This window comes from Stigmatopora nigra, chromosome 8, assembly GCF_051989575.1.
Source record: "Stigmatopora nigra isolate UIUO_SnigA chromosome 8, RoL_Snig_1.1, whole genome shotgun sequence".
In the NCBI taxonomy this organism is placed as follows: domain Eukaryota; kingdom Metazoa; phylum Chordata; class Actinopteri; order Syngnathiformes; family Syngnathidae; genus Stigmatopora; species Stigmatopora nigra.
The window spans coordinates 9,778,940-9,799,198 of NC_135515.1; the positions used below are offsets into that span (position 1 = coordinate 9,778,940).

The 20,259-nt window shown below is 38.1% G+C and overlaps 1 protein-coding gene across 1 annotated transcript; it reads right to left on the reverse strand.

Annotated features, from left to right (window-relative positions):
* Positions 1-2,458: 2,458 nt before the first annotated feature.
* Positions 2,459-19,184, reverse strand: chrd (chordin). Its single transcript, XM_077722530.1, has 21 exons — positions 18,846-19,184; positions 17,801-17,904; positions 17,573-17,699; positions 15,210-15,362; positions 14,952-15,069; positions 14,794-14,881; positions 13,454-13,595; positions 12,226-12,363; positions 11,781-11,863; positions 9,596-9,743; positions 7,866-7,972; positions 7,358-7,637; positions 7,034-7,275; positions 6,841-6,954; positions 6,381-6,572; positions 6,156-6,249; positions 5,270-5,326; positions 5,047-5,150; positions 4,162-4,425; positions 3,713-3,806; positions 2,459-3,587 (listed from the first exon to the last, which is right to left on the reverse strand). Exons 1-21 carry the CDS (start codon positions 18,985-18,987, stop codon positions 3,532-3,534), a joined length of 2,847 nt encoding a protein of 948 aa, XP_077578656.1. The 5' UTR covers positions 18,988-19,184; the 3' UTR covers positions 2,459-3,531.
* Positions 19,185-20,259: the final 1,075 nt, after the last annotated feature.

A 20,259-nucleotide genomic window follows, 5' to 3' on the forward strand; every position in this document is an offset into this window, starting at 1 on the left:
CACAAATGATTTTCTGTTCTCTTCGATTTTTGTACATTGTAGTATAAATCAGCAAAATGGGCACCTTAGTGTCTGCATTTTTACACAAGACACAAGTACACTGTCAACACAGTGATCTTTTCCACAAAGACATATCTATTTTTTATTGTATTGGAATATTAGATGGACTAACCAAAAGACAAAAACCAAGTCCTCACATTCCGGTTCAGCGCTCATACATTGTTTATGAACAAACAAAGTCTATGAGACATGCGGGAGGAGAATGAATTCCTCACATTGAACCTGGTCACCTAATGTGGTGTTGGCATTGCAGACAGGCTAACAGCAGTGATTGTTGCATTTTACGTGTTAGTTGTGTGGGTTACAAAAGTTTGGTGAGGGTGAACTGTGTGAAAGGTCTTTGGCTTTTTTCAACTCAATGGGAAACCATTGCTATGCTCATGAACGAGTCTGATGCGAAATATTGTTTTTCTGTTTGTCTAAGATGTTTTTGTTGCTGTTAGGTACACTATGCAAATGTCACCTGTCACAGATCAGGACCTGATGTCTTTAGTGTGATTTGATTTGGTAATAGTGACTTGTAAAAAAAAACCCAGACATTAAGCGGTCCAGCAAAAATGTTTTTACTCAGCATGATTGTCTGATATTTTCTAAACGAGAAGTAAATGTTTAACTATTAACTACATTATCTCCATTACAAACATACATTTTTTATGCATTGTCCAGTTTTTTTGGCGAGAGCATGTGCCGCCCAAGGAAATGTTCCTGGTTCCAGTTGCAAATGGTCAATGCTTAGCAGTGTTCTACCAGAAGGTAAAATATGTTTCAAAAACAAGTTTTCTTGCTCTGTGATTGGCTGACCACTGATTTAGGTTGCTGCGATAGTTAGCTGGGATAGGCTCCAGCACGCACTGCAACTCTTGTGAGGATAAGCGTAAACTTTTCTCTCTCATCATGTTAGCCCAATGTCAACTGTGCGTGCATAACTAATGAGAGGTATGACCATATCTATGGGCGAAGACTGGAAGGACCTTTTCTCAAGTTCCAATTTTAAATAAGATACTCCAAGTCAAGTTTACTCTATCATCAAAACACGGATAATAATTAGATCAGATCAAAGACATGGTCTTGTGATTTTCAATCTTACAGCTGATGTGGAAAATCTATTTTGTGATGAAGACCGTGACCGTGATTTCTTAGTGGGAACGTTGTGTAGTTGAGTTAAGAGGCGGGTTTTTTTGCGCACTTTTTGTCACCTGCTGCATCCCAAGGGAAAATTCATGTTCAAAAACAATCTTTCATCCTTGGAGAGACCTTGTTGTGATTTGAGGCCAACGCGCTAACCCTTCTACCGGTGGGCCGCACAGGAAGAAAATCATTGCAAACAAAAAGGTCATTTTGTGATTTATGGAAGAATGACAATTTAAAAAAAACTGTGGTTGTTTATGCTTTAAGCAAAGACAACTGATTAAGACTTTCTAAAAATTCTGACTGAGACTCCATTCATGAAGGCAAACCTGGTATGAAATACGATTTGCCGCTTTTCTTTTGTTTTCTTTTTTCTTTTGCATCACATTCATTTATTTTTCATACCATTTATCCTCACAAGGGTCGAGGGAGGTTATTCCTTCTGAAACCGTAAAATTCGTTCAAAAATAGCTCATCAATTTTGAACCCACCCAAAATGGCATCACTGGAGTTTATATACTGGGCTGATAAGGAGGAGTTTGAGGCGAATTGGCAGATGATCTGAAGTGGGTAGATGAAGTGGGTGTGGCTGGCAGATAGCTTGGAGCAGGGAGTGGAAAAACTGAGTATTTAACAGGGACTGTGATTGGACACCGAGACTACGAAATTGTCAGAATAATTTGTAGAGGAATCTAGTAGATCCTCTCTGCTAAACTTTTACGAAACACAATAAAATTAACATTTAATGGTTGTATTTTGGCTGCCAGACCAGAGCCAGTAGCTCACAATAATTCACTGTTGACCTCCCCTATCTCTCTCTGAAGGCCCTTGCACTTCTTGTGACCTTTTACAACTCCTACCAGCTGTTTTTTTTGGCAGCTGTAGTTATGTAGTTTGGTCAGCAGAGAGCACTACAAGTGCAGAATGCATACGCGTCTGTGGGTCCAAATGTGGTAGGTGACAGACTTGGTAAAATAATACAAAGAATAATTGACATTACATATTAGTTTCTTCTAAGACTAGAATATGGTGTAGTATTTTTGAGAACTGTCACTTATTAATAAGGTAGAATCATTAAATTCTTGTTCAAATTACTGGATGGGTAAAAATATCCAATAAATTGCTTTAATAAAGTTCTTACAGACCGAATTATTTCTGTTTTTTTGGTAAGAGTTAGAAACATCTGTCCAATATAGCAGGTTTCTGTCAAAAAAATCATTAATTGTTCCTTGTGAGACTTGCATTACCTAAGTTGTCAAGATTCACAACATCAATAACAAAAGCATTTTAATTTTACATCCTGGTTTTATCCTGTCTGTCTACATATCATTCAATAAATACAAATACAAACCAGATTCATGTTTTTTAAACAACATTAAAAAGAAAAAAAACATGTATTATTATTTAATTCGAAACAGACAGGTGACAAAACAGGAACAAGTGAAGCAAAGCAAAACTAACATCAAAAAGAGGGCTCAATGTTAGCAGAAAAATAAGAAACAGATGAATTTTTGAGCTTCTCTCAGTGTGATCTCCATGCCGCCCCAAAAAAAATAATAAAATGAGTAGACTGGTTCACTTGAGTGGAAACACACTCTAAGGGGACAAGATTTTTTTGGGGAAACTCTCTATAAAACAAACAAAAACAAAAGCTATCCCCATTACATTTTAATAATTGAAATCGGCCTTGTCAACCAGTAGGTTTATTGCCACGTCCATCTGTACAGCTGTTAAGCTATATTTTGTAATGAAAAACATGCACGCACTCACCTGCACACACACACACACACACACACACACACACACACACACACACACACACACACACGTATATGTGGCCCCATATAGATTCAAACATGACTTAACATTGTCCAGTGCGAACACTTGAATTAGCGATTGTACAGTAGCTATGGCTGTGCTCCAAAATAGAAGGCCTGTCACGCACAAGATATTCAAGTGAAAAATACTCAACAACCCAAAGCTTCCATTCAAAAGCTGCCTTGCTAAGCGGCCAAATACATTTTTTTTAAGCGAGCAAAAGATCCCAGGAAAATCTCAAGACAGGAAGCAGAAATCTGCAAGTTTGTAGCATATGTATGATTGATCATCTGCAAGGTCACTAATCACGAGGAAAACTCTCTCTCTCATTCGTTAAAGGTTTCGTCTTTTAGTTTTTCCACTTCTCTGTCCTTTACAATCTTGAAGCTGACAAGGTGGGTGGGAGAGGGCGGGGTTAGGTGTGGAATTTGAGCGGCCCAGTGTGCAGTTCTGGATTCGAGGGAAGGGTCAGCTCGGCAAGTCGTGGTCTGAGCTATTTGAGGGTTCTGTATTATATCAGCGTCTTTAGCTTGTTCGTTTGTCAAGAGCCTTCATCATTAGACCATCTTCATCTCTTAAATCTAGTGGAGGGGAAATGAATAATAGACTGTAGATTGTATTTTGTTTGTTTGTTTTCTGCTTCAATTTGAAGGGCAATATTGACTCATTGGTGAGTATACCATACAACAACAGATTTTGGACTTACCGACGCAGGCAGGACAGCATGAGCCATCTTTACGAGTGATGTTCGAGCAAGCCAACACTGGACATTGTTTGCGCTGGCATTTTGTCACACCATGCTGCGGGAAATAATATACATTGTTGGTGGGAAAAAAACAAAAAAAACAAGAGTTGCTGATTAATTTTTATTATATTTAACCCGAGAGGACTATCTACGACTCCCAAACAAAACACTGACACTAATTATTGATTGAAGTTGATATTCTATACAAAAGCAAGCTGTATTTACGAATTATCTGGCAGAAGGAGAGCAACATCTACTACTTCAAATATTTGAAGAATGTAAGTCCGATATTTACACTTTGATTAGGTCAATTTTAATGCCTAACAGCCCTAAAAGGAAAATTGTGATTAACCCTCACCTGCTCAATGAGCTGGTGATGAATGAAGATGTAAATTTTGGAAGATACTTACATCACACCAGCAGTTGATGCACTTCATCTCTCCCACCAGTGGTACCCATGGATGCCAGTTATCACTGTTCTGGTAATAGTTCTTGCCAAATTTACAGTGTCTGGGCCCATCTGCCTGCATCATGTCAGTGTGTTCCATGGCCCCAGGGGTCTTCTCCTCCTCTAAACATTCTTTGCAGCAGTCCGAAGGATTTCGTCTCACTGGATGACTGCATGTCAACACTGGGCACGTCACTTTCTCGCAATGTACCTCACCTGTTAACCCCTGGGTGAAATGAAGTAAATGGAATTGTAAGCCATTCATAAAAAATATATTTCCTATCAAACCTGATACACTTGCTGCAAAATATTAGATTTTTAAGTTAGCCAAAACACGCAGTTGTCTATGAAATAAATCACTGTACCACTATTGTAGTACAGGCATAATTGAAAGAAATGAAATGTAATAAATTCCAAGACAGGTATAGAAAATAACTCAAATAAAACAGTAAATATTTGAATTAATATAACAATCCCAACGCATAAATGTAAACACACAAATGAAGAACAAAAAAATATCTTTAGAAACTGAGCATCCTTTTTAGGTAGACACTCAGATATCATTTTCTACTCATTGCATCGTTGTGCATACTATACATTCATAATATTTGGGTATTGGTTTGATAAACTGTGTATTAAACCTAATTATAATCCCCAGTGCATTTCTGTCTTCACCATTTCAACTCTCGGTCTGTCAGTTCTGAGAAAATGCTTGGTTTATTTCCACATTTTACTCAAACTGGTGACACATGCATTCATGGCTGTTTACTGGGAGCTAACGTAAGTTAAATGACCCATTAGGGGCCTTGCAAAGTAAAACCAGATGTGAAACCTGGTGCATGTATACCTTGCAAGTGCAAACGGCACATTTAATGAAACCGAAGGGAGGTACGAAAGGATGCCATGTCGTTCCTGGGGCGTGCATTTTCTGGTCTCCCTCGAAATAACAACCTATGAGAAAGATATTTTGTTGTTATAATGGGAAAAACTAGGAGGAAAATACTCAAATGATTTGGGAACAGACCAAGGTCCAAATGAAAATCCAGATGACAGGAAAAAAAAACACCAACCTTCTGGATTTTCTTCCACTTTTTCTGGTACTTTTGGTTCTTCGGTCTCCTTCCTCTCTGAATAAGATGACATGGGGAAATGTGTATAAATACTGTATTTTCAGACTACATATCGATTTGTTTCTGCCCCTGTTATCAACCCTATATCACAGAATAAACTGTAGATGCAAATCTTTGGGTTTAAATATCCTTATATCATAATGTAGACACCATTAGATCTTTATATACAAACAAATACAGTTTCTTCTAAGAATTTGGTGTGTACGGCTTCTACTCTGGGTGCTATTTACGGTCAGGTGATATTTATACTTCACAAATTATAGTGTGTGGTGGCCCGGTGACGCGAGTGGTTAGCGCGTCAGCCTCAACAGCTCTGGGTTCAAGTCCAGGTCGGTCCACCTGTGTGGAGTTTGTATGTTCCCCCTGGGCCTGTATGGCTTTCCTCTAGGTACTCTGGTTTTCTCCCCGTATCGGTTTGAGTGTGAGTGTTGATGGTTGTTTGTCTCGATTGACTGGCAACCAATTAAGCGTGGTCCCTCCCCTACTGCCAACAGTTAGATGGGATAGGCCCTTGTGAGGATAAGCATTACAGAAAATGGATAAATGAATATACTACTAGCGGTCCACTATAGACACAGTAGTCAATAAATCGTTTTGTGACCAACTGGACAATTGCACAAGAAATTGAATTGAACTGGAGATTGGACTTTTTCCCCTGGCCTGATAATGTGTTACAGCCCACTGGTTGGGAATCGAGTCGATATTTATCATCTGGCTAGTGCCAGTTCAGGTTATATCTGCCTCTAGCCCAACATCAACTCCAGCATCATCCTCTTGAGGTTTAGCAGTACACAAGACGGATGAAGGAATGAAATAACAATCTTACCATCACAGATGGGACAGCATTTGTCAACAGGCAGAATTGTTTGGGAACAGGTCAACACTGGGCAGATTAATGGATCACAGATCACAGTTCGTTTCTACAAAAATAAATAAAGGATTGCAGTATTTGTTTGTTAGGTGTATGGTTCATATTGAAAAAAAGAAGAGTAAACAACAAATGGCCCTGTAGATTTAACAATTACAGAGCTCAATATTTCTTTTTAGCTACCTGACAGCTGCAGGAGAAACATTTATCATAGTTGGGAGTCCAGCGAGATGCATGGGCGTGGTACTGGTTCTCAAAGAAGCAGGTATGAGGGTCTTTCTTTAACACCTCAGGATCTTTGACAAAAATTTCATCAAATTCAGCCTCATCTATGTTGTCTTTAGTCCCATATTCGCAGTTGTTGGGAATATGAACCTGGAAATTCACATAATTGTAAAGAAATGAAGTCAGTCAAGTGAACTACTACACCATCAGGTGGCCACTGCGACAAAATATACAAGTGTTAGATGAGAAGTATGTGGACTAGCTGCCTCAGTCAATGGCAAGGGAAGCAAAACTAAGGCCTTATGGTTTTTGAAAAAATGAAGAAAAAAAACAAATTTGACATTTGAGAAACACCACTAAACCACTATACATGATTAAAATGATCACTGGCCTAATTAGGAATCTTTATTTCACTTACCCGTCCACGAAGTTCTCCCCTTGGGTTCAGCTTGGTGGTGACCTGGATGAATGCGTTTCCTTGATCTAAATGCTGCAATAATTCAGCACTGATGTCCTTTAACACTCCTTGAGCCTTATTGGGGTAAAAACAGAATGAGTTCTTGCTTTGTGAACCCAAAACTGCATTTCCAATGGTGTTTGTGGCCATGTACCTGTGAGCCGTAGAAGCCGGTCAGTAATCTCTTGTGATTGACACTGCTGTCATCCATTTCACCGATCTCTGCGAAACCGTGCAGGTGGGCATTCACTGTGAGGTCATCGGCTTTGCTGAGACCCGTCACAATAATTTCATAATGAAGGTGACAATATTTGTCCACGGAAACCCAGGCGTGGCCCGAAGCGCCGGTTTGAATTGGGGGTGACACAAAGTAGCCAGCAAGAGAGATTGGCAACTCTGGGAGGAGAAGCAAATATTTTAACTTGACTTATTGAAGGATGGTTTCAGTTGTGTGCGTGTGTGTGTGTGTTTTTTTTACCATGCCTTGGAGCTTCCAAGCCACTGTAGGGCAGTGCCTTGATCTGGCCCCTTAGTTCCCCTTCCTGATTTTGAGCTGTCGCCACATTGATAAAGAGTTCGTTTTGGAGCAGCATGTGAATGTTTCGGGCCTCCAGGCGACTCCAGCTGCCCACTGCTGTGCCCGTAACCTGGTTGTACTCTGGCGTCAAGTCGTACAGCACTAAACGCTTGTTTCGTCGCCGTGGCTTCAGTTCAATTGTGAGGCCGACCAAGTCTCCAGTGAGACCCGCAACTTGAACCTGATTTTAAGGGACAAAGTTACATTTGCATTCAAATTTCAAGCAGTGCTTTTTACACAAATCCATAAGCATTTTATCGTTACAATTTAAAAAATCAACATCACATATAATTTTGCTGTCACCAACAACTGTGGAAAACATTAATGAAACCACAAAATATATTAATATTCAACAACAAAAAATGGAACACAATAGAAGTATGATATGAATAACTTAAAAGATGCATACTTGATAATCCAGTGTGCCATTATCATGGAGATTAAAGATAACAGAACCCGTGCCTCCAGTCTTCCCAGGAGTCAGTGCATCACCACTGGACAGCACACTTTGAATAGCTGAACCACACACAGAGAGATTTTCATCAAAATCTATTTAGGAAGATTTTTATACTCCTATTACTAAGTTTCAAAACATTTTCCCCATGGCGTAATCCTCCTTTAAAGCTGCTGCCGTCTGATTGCATGCAATGTAACGCAATGATTACTGCCAAATAATCTGTTTAGTTGAGGACAAAGGTTGAGCATGATAGGAACACACGCATAGTCCATGAAAAGTCAATGAGGCCATAAATTCCCAACCATATTGTATGATTTATAACATTTGATCCTACATGAGACCTTGCAGACTCACATGATGGCGCCTTCATGAAAAACCCACCCAAGGTAAAGTCTTTGTATGAGGTAACCCTTGCTTAAGTCTGCAGGCTTACATGGATTGAGCCGTATTAAGACGAGATGGGTGATAAAAAAAAGTGAGAAAAGGGCAGAAAAAGGCTGAATGACAAGGAACAAGACTGTAGATGTACTATGAGACCGAGTAAAGGCATTGTCGGGAAAAGCAAACAGAGGTGAGAGTGAAAAGACCAAGTTGGGTTAAAATTCTTCACACATTACATCACAGCACTCACTAACAGTAACAACCAAGAGGAACTGTCAGGTCCAGCAGACTGCGACGGCAACTTGAGGAGTGTGTGTCTGTGTGTGTGTTTGTTTTGCATGGGTGGGTAAGGGGGCTAAGCACCATTGCAAGTGCAATGTTCATGTTCTATGTCGTGAAATGGGTGCTGCTTCAACAGTGATAGACAATCATGCTGTAAAAAACATTCTTGGAATTCCTGTCAAGGTCTTCACAAGGTTTTCGTGAAACACAACGGCAAACAAAATGTGTAGAATGCTTTTGTTGTTGTTGTGATTATTGTATGGATACATTCAAGGGAGCCACCAAAAGCAAAACAAAAGTATTGATCAATTTTTCATTTGTAGGTAGGTTCTTGAGATTCCCTCATATTGACAAGCAAATATTTACACTACCACTGATTTAGATATTTTAGGAGTCTTTTCCAAACTTTTTTATGATGCAAGATGAAAAAAAATATCAATGCGCAGCACCATCTGAAAATCTTGTAATTTAAAACTATGTCACTTATATTAACAATATAACCTTTCTTGTGAAAAGGAACCAAATAAGCCCCAAAAAGTGATTCCAAAATCTAATTTCTGTCACCAACCTAATGTCACCAAAAGTTGAAGTCTGCAGACAAGTTCAAGTAATTTAGAAATAAGTAGTGTTTTTAATCTCCTAATTTTCTGACTGGCGGCCCTCACAGTGGGGGGCCTAGGTTCAAATCCATAATGGAAAAAAAACCAAGAGCTCGTTCTACAATGGCCGAAAGCTGTCCACTTTGTAGTACTACATTTTAGACTTTTAACAATTTATGACTTATGATGGTGGTTGGGAAACACTGACTTAATCAACATGTGTACACCCAAAGTATGTGACAATAAACACACACAAGAATGGTTAGAAGCAAAAACCACCAGAGATTCGAACGTCAAACTAATGACAAGCAAGGAATTCCTTTTTAAATATAATTATTGTTGTTTGTTACAAGTATGAGCAAGACATTTTCCAGAGCTGTATCTACTTTCAAACGTTGACATACGATTGTTTGGACTTACTGTCACAAGATTTTCTGCCAGTAATGAATCCCGAAATCTGTTGGGGATGGTGACCCTCTGTTGCCACGGCAATCTCTAACTGCCCACGGGACAGCCAGAAGAGTTCCCGGCTATTCAGGTCTGTCAGCACCTCAGCAAAATCTGGATCCTGTGCATTTTTAGAGAACAAGATGCTGAGTCAACAAACAGTTTAAGTCGTCGTTAAAATCAAATGCAACCAAATCCTTAATGAGCAAATAAAATCTTAAAAGTTTTTCTATTTTAATAACATCTGACATTAGCTTGTTTAGGGGCAAACAAAGTGAATGAAGGGAAAATAAAATCTCCAAAAAAGACATTTTGTAAACTCATGCAGCATAAATACATGCCAGGACTAGCATGAAATATGTCTTTTAAAATATGTATGCTGAGACAAATAACTCGCACACTCTATACGGTTTAGAATGATTTGTATTTGTGAGAACTTTAATGCTAAATATTGAGTTAACGAGGCAGATTAACGAGTGTTGAAGAAATGTTCCTGTTATGACCTTAATAGAATTATACATGCTCCATAAATCCATACATGGAGGACCTTGGCATATAATGGTTTTCTTTCACACATTTCACTAAGAGGAATGGTGTCAACACTCATTATAGGAGAATGATATTTAATATGTTTTTGGATCCCTCAGTGATCCCAGTGAGCCACAACGTGTCAATGAAATGCATCAAGGGCTACGTGGACCTCTGAAAGATGTCATGTGGCAGCAGCTGAGCGCAAACTTCTGACGTGGTCGCGCGTGTCAACAGGCCTAAAAGAGATGCGTCAGTTCTTGCCGCCATTCCAAGCACAATTAAAACCAGGTTCTCTTTTCATTGATTCTCCTCCCCCCTTTTCCTCTCTCTATCCATCTCAGACTGTCGGACGCTAACCAGTGGCATGTGTGAGACCATCTTCGGTAACATGCCACCTTTCTTCCCTCATTCGCTCAACCTAGGCTTGTGTCCTTTTCCATCAAATGGGGGCGCTTTGCATAAAAAAAAAACTAAATTCTCTTCTTTTCCCTTTCAACTCACTCGCCATTTACTTTCTCTTATCGTGTCCTGGAGTAGTTATCTTAGATCAGAGCAATGCTGAACCCGGCACTAGGATGTGGTAGTCAGACCACATCCATCTAAGAGGGAAAGAGAGGGCGTCTCACTGTATCTTGCTCTCATTAATTACTTCAACCCCCTCATTTTAAATCTAAAAACCAGCTTAAGCCAGTGCATATGCCGCTAAGGAGGTTATATTTCTATCACTATTCGTTTTTTAGATAAGACTAGTGTGCAAAATATTTGAGAAATGACAAAAGTATTAGATCAATAGTAAAATAGAATGCTATACATTACAAAATATGGATTAGTTTCTAATTACTGACATACAGGAGGGTATTTCCATATTTGAAGTAATTTTTATATAGTTGCCATACAATATACCACAACTGGTAGTTTCTGATTAAATGTACTTTTCCTGAAACCAAATCTATATAAACATGCAAAAAAGACATTAATTAATTTATATTTTTTACAATATTTTGTTAAATACCAAAATAAATCTGGATTACCCTCTTAAATGGCACACACATTTGTCCTAGTCAGCAGTAACAGCTAGTTAAAAATAACTAAACGCTCAAATAAGTGTATATTGGCAGTACTGCTAATATAATTAAGCCAAATATTGCAAAGACATCCCAAAGAATCATGTAATATTTTCTTTTTATCAATGATCTATAAATTATGTTAATCAAGTATTGAATAGGGTAGCCTGGTGAGCGAGCGGTTTGTGCATCTGCCTCACAGTTCTGGGGTTGAGGGTATGATCCCAAGTGGCTGTTTGGGAGTCTAAGCGATTCGGAAAGTGAAAATTATAGAATAGGGTTGACCCATCGTTGAGCAATATTTAGTGGAAAAAATGTCAGTTATTTTTTCAAGAAAACATGTACTACCAGTATCAAATAGCACTCTCATTTTCAAGTGTTTAGTGAAAAATGTCATGATTCAAGTATTTGAAGTGCTCAGATTCAGAGGTTGAATAAAAATGTCCTCCAATTTTAAGTTGGAATGACCCAGGAAAAAAGGGAAAGAAGTTGTTTTGGGCCATTTCTTTTGTGTTTTTTAGTGGTCAAATGAATCTTTATCAATTGCTTCAACTATCACTTACATGTGATGTGATGTTGGCCTGGATCTCTCTCAGGATGTGTTGCCTGTAAAGTAGTTGGACTCGAATGGGAAGCAGAAGGGGTTCTGAGTGGGGAAAGAAAGAGAAACTTGACTTAATATCCAAAAGTTGAGTCTTAAATGAAGTGACAACTTGATTTATGATGTGAAAATTGGATTTAAATGGTTTTTAGTTTCAAAAATAAAAATGAACTGGCTTTTGTCATTTTTATCATCCATCCATTCTCTATATTGCTTCTTCTCAATCATAAGGGTGCCGGAGCCTACCTTAGGTGACTTTCGGCATAAGGCAAGGTAACATGCGTATATATGAACGACTCATCAACTATTCATTCACATTCGAACTTACAGGGATTTTAGAATTGTATTTTAATTTGCATCTTTAACATACTGATTGCAATTTTTTAAACTTAAAGGGTTTCTACTACCTTTGTCTTTATTTTTAATGAGGCCTTGAAGGATGAGGATGAAGTGGAGGTTGTTCTCTGTGTCACTTAATGTCAACATGGCGATGCCTCCCATGCCTGAGTTCTCCTCCTCTGATGTCAGTGTTGAGCTGAATGTCTCTGTTCACAATCAACAATAAATAGTAACTGAACATCTGCCAGCTCTTTTAAAGGTTACACATTTTCACCACTTTGTAAACAATGACAATTCTGAGGGATACAGAATGAATACATGAACAAAAACAGCATTTCAACCAATTTATTGGCCACTGCATTAGGTGCATCTACAGAATGCAGTGTGATTAAAGCTCAATTGATTGTTATGGCTAACATTCTAATGTAACACCTTTTACCAATTGTTGTTGTGTCTAGGATGCTTCTAAACATTGCTGGTTTAGGCACAGTTAAGCCTCAGTTTGACAGCCTACTTTAAAGGCAAGAATCTCTAAAACCTTTTTGTGTCCTTCTATGTGAAAGATGTTCACCAAATTTTGTGAAAATATGTGAAAATTTTGGACTCTTACATTTTTCTTAATAGCAGAAGAACACAATTTAAAACCAATGAGTAAAACAACAAGATGTTTTATGCTTAAATTCACTGCTGACGCCTGTCTTGGCAAATTATAGCTTTTCTCAAACTTGCACCAATAATTTCCAACAATATTACAATATTGCCATATATTATGTCAGAAAGGGATTTGTGTTTATGGTGTAAAACTGAGAGATCGGAATTAATTTCTCCTGATTTTCCACTCTCTTTGTAAAAACGAAGCATTATCCAGGGAGCCTCATTTATAATGAAAAACAGACATTGTGCTATATATGGCCCTTTGGCCATAGTTTGCTCACCTCTACTCTAATAGGATTTCGTCAAAGTCTGAGTTTGGAAGTCACCCAAAATAACTGGCAAAAAAATGGCTGACTTCCTGTACAATTAAATAAATGTATGAGACATTTTGTGTCCACCTGTGAAAATGGTGTTACAGGGAAATTTTCTTAACTTTCCACAGAGTGTAATAGAGAGAGATTTGTGACCTAGTCTAAAGAACCTCTATAAAATACCAATTTTGTTGGAAGATACTCGAGAGACGAAAGAAAAATATTGAACACAATGATGGCGAAATGGCTTGTTATAACTTTTCAGCATTCCTTAAAAATGTGGCCAGTAAATGCAAGCCGAAAATGCAATGATGGCCCTTTAAAAGCTTACCAGCAAACAGTGCCCTGTGTTTGATGATTTTCCCTTCCACTTCCTCTTGTCTGCCATATGATGTGCTCATGCGGATGCGCAACTGCTCGTTCTGCAGCTGTCGCAGGAGAGGCTTGACTACGTTTTTCCAGACACCACAAATCTATGCACACAAAATAAAAACAAAAGAACTAATGTAAATTCTCTAAAATCTAAGGATGCAAGTTGAAGCTTGACATTTCTTTAACAGATAATCATATAATCAGGTAAAATAAAAATAGAAAGATGGGTTTTAAAAATGGTTATTTTTAACTATTAACACATTAGCTCCCATTGACGGCGACAGACATTCAATCATTTTTAACTGGGATTGACCATCCCTGTCAAATTTGTTGCATTGGATTGATTTTTATACAAGCTCATCATCATGTTAAACAAAATGCTAAAATTCTAAAGTGTTTTCAACACTTATTTCAACATGTTATAAAGTTTTAACCAGGAGAGGCAATGTTAAGTGACTACCATTTAATTTGAAAGCTGAGAAGGATATAAACTAAACTCAATACTCCTGTGAAGGTCATATGCAATTATATTTTCATAATTTTGTTGGGCCAAAAAAAAAACTGTGTAGTGGGCTCCAGTTGGCTCACGGGCTATATTTTGGACACACCTGCTATATACAGTACATGTTGAGGCCTAAAGAGAAGAAAACATCTTCTAAAACATGTACACAATACATCAAACAAGCAACTTTTCATTTAACCCCAGGCTGCAAGGCGAAGAAATGTGAGCGCATGCCGACACCTCATAATTCAATAGTTCAAGGGTAATCTTCGTTCTAATTAGTGAGGGTGTTTGTCCCTTTGTGAGGCAGTGATGTAACATAAAAAAAATCTTCTGCTTCCCAAAGGTTTTGCCCTGGCGGGCTCCCTGTTTCCATCTCCTATCTTTTATATGTCGGAGTGTTTTCTCTGAAGCTTTCTAGTGTTTGACACTGACATTTATCTAAAAATAATAATAGGCCAATTTCTGGGACCTGTGTTTATGAGGCTCCTGCCATACGGAACAGTCTAAAAAGGAATGTAGCGATACAGTATGTGTATTTTGGAATGAAGTCATGTATGTACTGATAGCCTCAGACTTTGTAGACGTATATGTAAGTGTCTTACTGTTGCACGTGTAGAACTGTTGATAGATTCATGAGGGTAATGTCAGCCTTTTTAAGTGTAAAACACTTGAGGCAAATTCTCTAACCGAGATTCAATTTTCAATGTTTGCATAAGTGTTACAAATCCAAATCCATGTAAAAAGTCATAAAACACTGCTAAAAGAAGGAAGTTGATTTTTAGTTGAAGTCTTACCATGTCTGACTGTCCTTTAGGTACTTTGTATTCAAAAGCGGTTGCACCATCAGTGCCCAAGAAGATAATTTTACTTGGACGGGCCATTCTGTCATGACAAAAGATATTATATTATACATATGATACTTTTGCAATTATAAAATTTCTTGTTCTTTTACTTTTCGAATGTGATGGAGAAGGCCAGGCTAGTTCTGCTGAGAGAGAAGCGAGCTCTGGCAACTGCACTGGAACTCGGCAGCCATGATTCTGTCACTCCTGTCAAGAGTGCTACAAAGTCTGCAGAGAGTGTGAGTAATGTAGTAAACAACACGTGTTTACTTATATCATCATACTGGGATTTTTTTTTTTTGAGTGATGTCAGTTTTTAAATAGTTTTTATGTGAATCGGTGGTTCATCTGTGTGTGTTCCTACTCACCAGTGCGACTCTCTGCCGGGCCCATATCCTCTGAGCTCAGGTAGGATCTGTCATTGTAAGATTTATGCAAGTCATCCTCTTTCCCTTTGACATTCTCATGGAAATACTCAAAGCTGTCCAGTATTGGGTCAGTCTGTTTTGTGTCATCATCTCCTGCACACGGAAAAGAACACAAGTGCTGGAAACATTTACCTTTTGACTACTTACACAGTTACACACAACAAACAAAAATTTACAGTCAAAATTTATCATAATCCTAATGGTTATTAATTGAAAGAAATTCAAAAACAAACTTCAAAGTACATCCTGATACATGTTCTAAAAAGTCTGGTTGGCAGATGAGACAATTGTGTCATCCGGTTTGCCTTTGTTCTTAAATTTGCATTTGAGGATGAAATATGAGAGCAAGAGGAACTGTGTGGCAAGTGAGGGACAAAAACAAAGATCTATTAAAAATAAAAAAGTGTTTAAAGAGAGTGTTTATGGACATCAATTGTAACGCAATGGACTCAATGCAACATCTTTAATCCTACCAAAATGATAGTTAACAAGGCTTAGAAAGAGTCTTCCACCTAAACTTCTACACTGAAAAAAATAATTTGAGGTTTTCTTCATTTATTTTATAGTTTGTGTGTAGCGGGAGTATAAAATTTAATGAAAAAAGTACCAACAAGAAGAAATGTCAATGCACATTACATATAGATGTTAACATCTGGACTTTTTTTTCAGAAACTAACTTCATTCTGTATGTGTCTTTTTGTACACACACATTATCAGTCCTCACTGCTCAACAGGGGCATAAGTTGGCTTCTGGGTCATGTCATGCTCAAGTCTCTCCTCACATAGTAACACTGAGTGCTCAGGTGCACAAGAAACACACATTCCCCCCAACTCCACACACACACACACACACATTTTCCATCACTTGCACAAATATACAAGCTGCCTTTGTGCAGAAACTAAGACAAACACACTCTAGCTTTTCCTTAAAACATGAGCACAACAGACATACACAGTCTTGACCTTGTCCTAATTTTGACATGACACAAAAACACACACGCAATTTAACATTGCCCCACTAATGGAAGCTACAGTGCTTTACATTTTACTTTCCATTCTGTTACAGCAGTAGTGAGGCCAATTTGAATGGTTCCCAGTGGAAGACAGCTTTGGATGGTGTCCCCTCCCAACATCCACCCTGTCATCTTCCTCTTCCTCATTATTGCCTGTGGCAGTGTGAGCTGGTACATGCATTAAACATAAATAATGGTCAAGTAGCCATAAGTTACAGGTTTAATCATTTATTTGTACTGGGGGTGCTGGAGCCTATCCCAGCTATTTACGTATGGGCACCAGCCGGTGGACACTCTGAATTGATGGCCAGTCAATCACAGGGAACAAGTAGATGGACACCCATTCATGCTCACATTCATACCAAGCGGCAGTTTAGAGTTGTACTTTTTAGCTAATGGGGAAAAATTCAATTGTAATTCAAATTTGTCCTTCTTTAAAAAAAATGTTTTATTTATTTTTCTTTTTGGACAAGCATCTACTTCACTGTTGCCTTTCCGAAATATATTTTGCATGTCGTACTGTTAGTGTGCGGGTGTTGATCACATTTATTAATTAATGGGGTCTACTTTTTGGAAATGCACAGTAGTTTTACAGCAGAAATATTAATATAGATTGCATTTTCAAGCTAGACAGCATTCCCACCCACCAAGAAATGCTTCACAGTGCTTGAGTGCACTTTACAGTTCCTAATTACCACCATATAAAAAGAGCCCTACCTACTGAATAAAAATGGGGTCAGGGACCCCACACAGTGCACATGTTGGTGCTCAGGACTTTGCAAGCTGGTAGACAATATTATATCTTACTGTTGTTATTAGTACTATTAATATTAGTGCACGTGCCTATATTACAAAAGGTGGGGTATGCCCCCAACTGGTCACCAATAAGTCGAAGGATAATAGGGATAATAGTCGTTTCGACACATCTTATCATGAGAAATGAATCAATAAAGCTCAATACATCAATCAGTATTGTTAAAATTTAAAGCTGGTTTTGTCCAAATGAATGATTTTGATTCATTTTATTTGTATTGCTTTAGTTGATGGTAACTTATGGTCTTATATTTGCATATTAAACCAATTAGAAACCTTTGAATCAGTTAATAAATTGAACCATTGTCCAAAAAAAATGAAATTGTATCAAATCATCAACAAAATTGGTACTCTACATCCCTATAATTAACCTACTATGCATAACAATATAGCATTTAAATATAACATTTGTTTACTGTGTGTAGTATAAAATTGTCTTTATGAGAAATGAATGCTTTTAAAAGATGTGTTGGTTACCCTTTGGGCAAGTCTTGCAGCAATCTCCTGGCAGGAGTATGGGCTCATCACATTTTGGATCTGGACAGTCCTGCTTAATGTTCTTGCAGTTGACTTTCCCAAATATCTTGCCACGGCGACTTTTTTGCTGCTCAACATCATTTGGAAAACATTTCTTTAGCCAATGGCACGATACTTTACTGTATACTGGGTTAATACATTACAATGAGGAACTCAGTAAGAACTTACAGGATCACAGTGGCACTGGACACAATGCATGACACCAAATGGCTCTCCCAGGTCAGGGTGCCACATGTCATCCAAGGAATAGAACCGACCACCAAATGAGCATCCTGTAGAGAATACACTATTTAATTACACTGTACATTCTTTTGGAGCAGAAAATATGCAAGACAAATAAAGTATCAAACTTTGGCAGTGGACCAGGGACATTTTGCAATGTTCAATGCTCAGGCTCGTTTGATGGGATTGAAACTTTCAGAATGCCTTGCAGGTTTTGAATCTCTTTGTCTACCTCATTGCATAATCCATGCATGGGAGCCATTCAACTTTCCATTTTCATTCAGACCACCAGACCTCCCCTGAAGGACTATACTTCATGTTCCAACCTTTTCTTTAACAAAGATGATTCATATCCAATATGATGCTTAAAAGACGGCGATCAATTTCGATGCATTAGTTGCGCGGACAGATTCATTTCAATGGAAAGTAATCAAATTTCCAGAAGAATTGAATTAAGAACAGGACAAGTAAATGCTTGCATATGAAGTTTCAACTCACTGTGTCCACTATTATTGCTATAGCAACGTCTTGATTTAGTTTGGTGCAAGATGAAAATAAACAGGGTTCCTTTGTCCTCTATTAAAATGATTGCACTCTTCAACTAGTCCAAACTGTGAGCCACTACAGCCTGAAATGAATCATCTGCGAGGAGCACATGCTTGTAATGGAAAGTCGATTGATTAGAGTTTCCATTGCAGAATTACACGTTGAGGCGCTCTGCCTGCTCGTTAGCTGCCTCGTAAAAAGCCGCAACCTTGCTTTGAACGCGGCAGTATTTCACACATGCATCAAATGTGGTTATGACTCACATGTTTGCCTTTAGTTTACACACGAAACAGGCAAGAAAGGCAAAGGTTTTGACAGAAATAAAGCGCTCATCATGTTGAAATTCGCAATAATGCGCATCATTGATTTCTATTGCATTTGAATGTAAATGTGAGCATCATTTATTGTTATTGCAATGTAGTTGATTGTGGGTTTCCCTTCTTACCTGACAAGCCTTTTGATGGCAAAGGTTCTCTCTCCGATTGGATGGGTAACGAGTGAGATTTAAGCCGTGAGGCGGCCTCGACGCACAAACTCACGCAGTGGATTGCGCACAGAAGCGCACGGAACACGCGTGGAATCAGCATCGCCTCTGTCCTCTTGCTGGAGTCTATCCGCGTAAATTATACACTCAAAACCTAACAAAATCAAATTCAACATACGTTTTCTCCAACTTCATTCATCAAGTCGCATTCAAATCCAAGTTGGGCTCCACTTTTTCTTTTTTTTTTTGGAAATATCAAAAGATGTAACAGGTTCTGTGCAAAGTGGACTCCAATGTGCCGTCCCTCTTACTTTTATAGCCAGTTCCCCTGACAGCTTGAAGCAGCCACCGGTTGGAAAGGGGGGCAGATAATAGGTGGGATGGGTGGGGGTTGTTCAGGGCTGGATTACCAATTGAAGGCCCCCATCCACCACTAGGGGCCCCTAAAACACAAATGTATTCCATGAAATGTTTACTCATCTGGATGCAGCCTGATTTTTAGATAAATGTGGACAACACTACTTTAGCAGACCCATCAGATCATAGTATATTCCCTTTTATTCTCATTTATTCCATTGTATTTTATTCACTGGAACTGGTTTTAACACGCTCTAAATGACCGATTACCCTATATATTGTATTAATCTGCATATTAAATGGATTGCTCGATTAGTTAGTCACCTTTTATGTTGGGCAAAATGTTGTATATATATATATATATATATATATATATATATATATATATATATATATATATATATATATATATATATATTTTGATAATGTACCCTATCATCCCACTGGAATAGTGTTTTTTACCATTGCACATGTACAAAGATGCATTTTAAAAAGATTAACTACTTTGACAATATTGGTGGAATGATGCAGTTTAGCCAGTAGTTTGAAAACAGTTCCACGACTCAGTAAAAGAAAAAATACAAACAATTCCACTTAAATAGAATGAGACGTAAGATTTTCCAAATTGCCCACTATGTTGTTTAAAAAAATGTGTGTGTGTTTTTGTCCCACCCAGCCCCCCATCCAAATGTTCCCAAGTGATTTAACAGAAACAAATGAAACTATTTGGAATTACTAAAGACGCTTTTCGTTTTTATACTGGCTCTGTGCAAAAAAATCTTTCCTGCCATTGTTTCCTTTGGCTTGCCTGGCTAAGTGTATGCCAGAAATGACTTTATATTTTTTCAGACATGAAAATGAATTAACAATCAAATCCATCATACTTCTTTAAAAAAAACTGCCTTACTAAAACAGTGCGTTTACTTTCCTATTCTACATTCCATAGTACATGCTCAATCTTAGGGACTGTGGGACATATTTCCACATGAGCAACAGTCTCATTGAGTGTCTTTATACA

Bases quoted from the DNA above. Each gene is read 5' to 3' on its own strand.
- chrd (XM_077722530.1), bottom strand. From the start codon at position 18,987: ATGCTGATTCCACGCGTGTTCCGTGCGCTTCTGTGCGCAATCCACTGC. The intron at 11,864-12,225 runs GTAGTAGAAACC...TTCCCCACTCAG, and splicing joins CATTAAAAATAAAGACAAAG to AACCCCTTCTGCTTCCCATT. The intron at 3,807-4,161 runs GTAAGTATCTTC...TATTTCCCGCAG, and splicing joins GCATCAACTGCTGGTGTGAT to CATGGTGTGACAAAATGCCA.